The sequence below is a fragment of the Sphaeroforma arctica genome (genome assembly GCF_001186125.1).
Source record: "Sphaeroforma arctica JP610 unplaced genomic scaffold supercont1.1866, whole genome shotgun sequence".
Taxonomy (NCBI): Eukaryota; class Ichthyosporea; order Ichthyophonida; genus Sphaeroforma; species Sphaeroforma arctica.
Window position 1 is genome coordinate 1 of NW_014038692.1, and position 3,747 is coordinate 3,747.

The following is a 3,747-nucleotide window of genomic DNA, read 5'->3' on the forward strand; positions in this document are numbered from 1 at the left end:
TATATTTATATTCATATTCATTTATATATATATACATATATATATATATAATTTCGTATTCTTAATTTTATATATATATTGACTTCTCTAGAATAAAGCAAGGTATGGCGAATCTATTCAAGACCATTGCCCGGCGCACGTCGGCGGTAGCGAGCTCGGCACTGGCTGCGGGAGATAGCGAGACGAATAACGGGACGCTATCCGACAACAATGATGACTTCAGAGCGGCCGAAACTGAGGACTTCTTGGGCAAAAGTACGCCTGAGGGTATGTTTACATGTACACATATGCAAATGTATACACACGCATATGCGAACGTACGATGCAGGTAGCAGGTAACAGACTGCTCCCGACGGTAATGGGGATATGGGAGAGTAATCTATTTTTAGAACAGTGGTGTCAATTCAATCTATTATTAGAACAGCGGTGCCAATTTAATCTATTAGTAGAACAGTGTTATCAAGTCAATCTATTATTAGAACAGCGGTGCCAATTCAATCTATTAGTAGAACAGTGTTATCAAGTCAATCTATTATTAGAACAGTGGTGTCAATTTGGTGGGCTTAAAATGATTCCACAACGCTCACACGTGTGAGTAGCATGAAGTAACTTCACACGCATGGGCGAACGCACAGTTCAGTCCTCACGCGACATGTGAGAACCACGTGTAGTCAATAAGAGTAATCTATTTTTAGAACTGTAGTCTAAACCCTATTTGATATTTGCTTACCTACCTACCTGAGCAGCGCCGAGCAACTTCACACGCATGGGCGAACGCACCCAACCCACCGAGGACATGACTGAATTGGTCATCTCGAGCAAAATGCGGATCATAGAGATCCTGGACTTTGTGCTGGACACACGCTTGGACTTCCGCATATCGTCCTTACTTGGGTTGTACAAGGTACGCGCATGGGTTGCGTTTATTTGGGCTATATACGGTACGGATATACGTTTACTTGAGTTGTTCAAGGTACGTGCATGGGCTGTGTTTATTTGGGCTATATACGGTACGGATATACGTTTACTTGGGTTGTACAGGGTAAGCGCATGGGTTGTGTTTATTTGGGCTATGTAGGGTACGGATATTCGTTTACTTGAGTTGTACAAGGTACGTGCATGGGTTGTGTTTATTTGGGCCATGTAGGGTATACGTTTACTTGGGAGGTATAGCGAAGAACAGAGATATGTTTACCCGAGTTTTGTATGGTACAGATATATGACCTTTGGGCTATATAGGATACAGATATACGTTTGCTTGGCGCATACAGGGCACAAATTAACATGTGGTTAGTGCGAATACATACATCTACATACATACACACACATATCATTACGTTTTGTGGTATAGGATAAGCACTGATCCATGTTTCACGACAGAACTACTGAGATGCTGGGTATAGTGCTAGCCAGGCGTTTGTGTATTTGGTTGTACCAGATACAGGCACACAGCTGAGTGCACACATAGAGTTGTGTACAAGGTTAATAGAGTCCTATATCTACACTCTGTTCCTGTTGTAATTGGATGTGTATTTTGTGTACAAGGTTAGTATACTCCTGTCTTTCCACTCTGTTTATGTTGTAATTGGAGTGTATGTTGTGTACAAGGTTAGTATACTCCTGTCTTTCCACTCTGTTTATGTTGTAATTGGATGTGTATGTTGTGTACAAGGTTAGTATACTCCTGTCTTTCCACTCTGTTTATGTTGTAATTGGATGTGTATGTTGTTTGTACCCTCAATGCCTTCGTGCGTTAAACTTATACTAGTTAAAATAATACACTATTGTTCATTAGACTTATACTAGTTAAAATAATACACTATTGTTTATTTGTTCATGACCACTCAAGGACAATCTAATTGATATATAATTGTGTCATACAATTAATATATGTTTAATTAATGTATATTTTTATTAATTCATAATTAATTGATGTATATTTCAATTTCTATTGAATTAATATACAATTTAATAAAATTGTAGTTAATTAATGTATTAATTCATAAATATTTAATCAATGTGCAATATGTATAATGTACTTGGTATGTACACCTGCCATCATCAATACACAGAAGGCGACCGAGGTAGCGGTGGTTTTACCCTGTCCAATAGTCTATTTTTAAATAGTTCCCTACACACACGTACAAATACATGTAATTCCTCCTAAATCAAATAAGCGTATATGCTTTGGTGTTTGCGTACTTACTCTCGCACCTCTACACACATCCTTAGTAACGTATAAGCTTTACACACATCCTCAGTAACGTATAAATCCTTGGTAACGTATAAGCTTTACACACATCCTTAGTAACGTATAAATCCTTAGCAACGTATAAACTTTATACACACCCTTGGTAACGTATAGGCTTTACACACATTCTCAGTGACGTATAATTCCTTAGTAACGTATAAACTTTATACACAACCTTAGTACCGTATAAGCTTTACACACATCCTTTGTAACGTATAAATCCTTAGTAACGTATAAATCCTTAATAACGTATAAATCATTAGTAACGTATAAATCCTTAGTAACGTATTAATCCTTAGTAACGTATATATCCTTAGTAACGTATATATCCTTAGTAACGTATATATCGCTAGTAACGTATATATCCTTAGTAACGTATATATTCCTGGTGACGTATATATCCTTAGTAACATATATATCCTTAGTAACGTATAAATCCTTAGTAACGTATAAGTCCTTAGTAACGTATATATCCCTAGTAACGTATATATCCTTAGTAACGTATATATCCCTAGTGACGTATATATCCTTAGTAACATATATATCCTTAGTAACGTATAAATCCTTAGTAACGTATAAATCCTTAGTATATATCCTTAGTATAGTATAAATCCTTAGTAACGTATATATCATTAGTAACGTATATATCCTTAGTAACGTATAAATCTTTAGTAACGTATAAATCCTTAGTAACGTATAAATCCTTAGTAACATACAAATCTTTAGTAACGTATAAATCCTTAGTAACGTATAAATCTTTAGTAACGTATATATCCTTATTAACGTATAAATCCTTAGTAACGTATAAATTTTAGTAACGTATAAATCCTTAGTAACGTATAAATCTTTAGTAACGTATATATCCTTAGTAACGTATGAATCCTTAGTAACGTATAAATCCTTAGTATCGTATATATCCTTAGTGACGTATATATCCTTATTACCGTACAAACGTTCCTTCCTTGTTGTATACGTACGCAGGAGACCACCGAGGCGGTAGCTGATTTCCCGTCGCCCGTGCTATCGCGAGCGAACAGCCCGACGCACTGGGGCGATGAGTCAGCCGAGTGGGAGAGTGACATGCAACGGCTGGAGCGGGTGGGCTCGGCTTCACCACTGGCGGGTGGGAACTCGGACTTTGGTCTGTCGGAGGCGTTTGACTTCATAGAGGTACGTGTGTCCTGTGTATGTGGGCTTAAAGTTTTGGTTTTTTAGGGTTTTTGATTTTGAGGGTTTAGAGAGTTTATAGAGGTATGTGTGCGTTGTTTCTGTGAAAAGATTTCCTATGTATTCACACTTTGTATGTATGTATGTATGTATGTATGTATGTATGTACGTATGCATGTATGCATGTATGTATGTATGTATGTATGTATGTATGTATGTATGTATGTATGTATGTATGTATGTATGTATGTATGTATGTATGTATGTATGTATGTATGTATGTATGTATGTATGTATGTATGTATGTATGTATGTATGTATGTATGTAT

The 3,747-nt window shown here is 36.6% G+C and overlaps 1 protein-coding gene across 1 annotated transcript in view; it reads left to right on the forward strand.

The window, feature by feature from the left end:
• Positions 1–3,232: 3,232 nt before the first annotated feature.
• SARC_11774 (hypothetical protein) overlaps positions 3,233–3,747 on the forward strand; it is a gene marked incomplete at both ends in the record, with an annotated part of 7,229 nt that continues 6,714 nt past the window's right edge. Inside the window, one exon of the mRNA XM_014294135.1 lies at positions 3,233–3,421. Coding sequence (XP_014149610.1) covers positions 3,233–3,421 — 189 coding nt within the window. The remainder of the gene's footprint in view (positions 3,422–3,747) is intronic.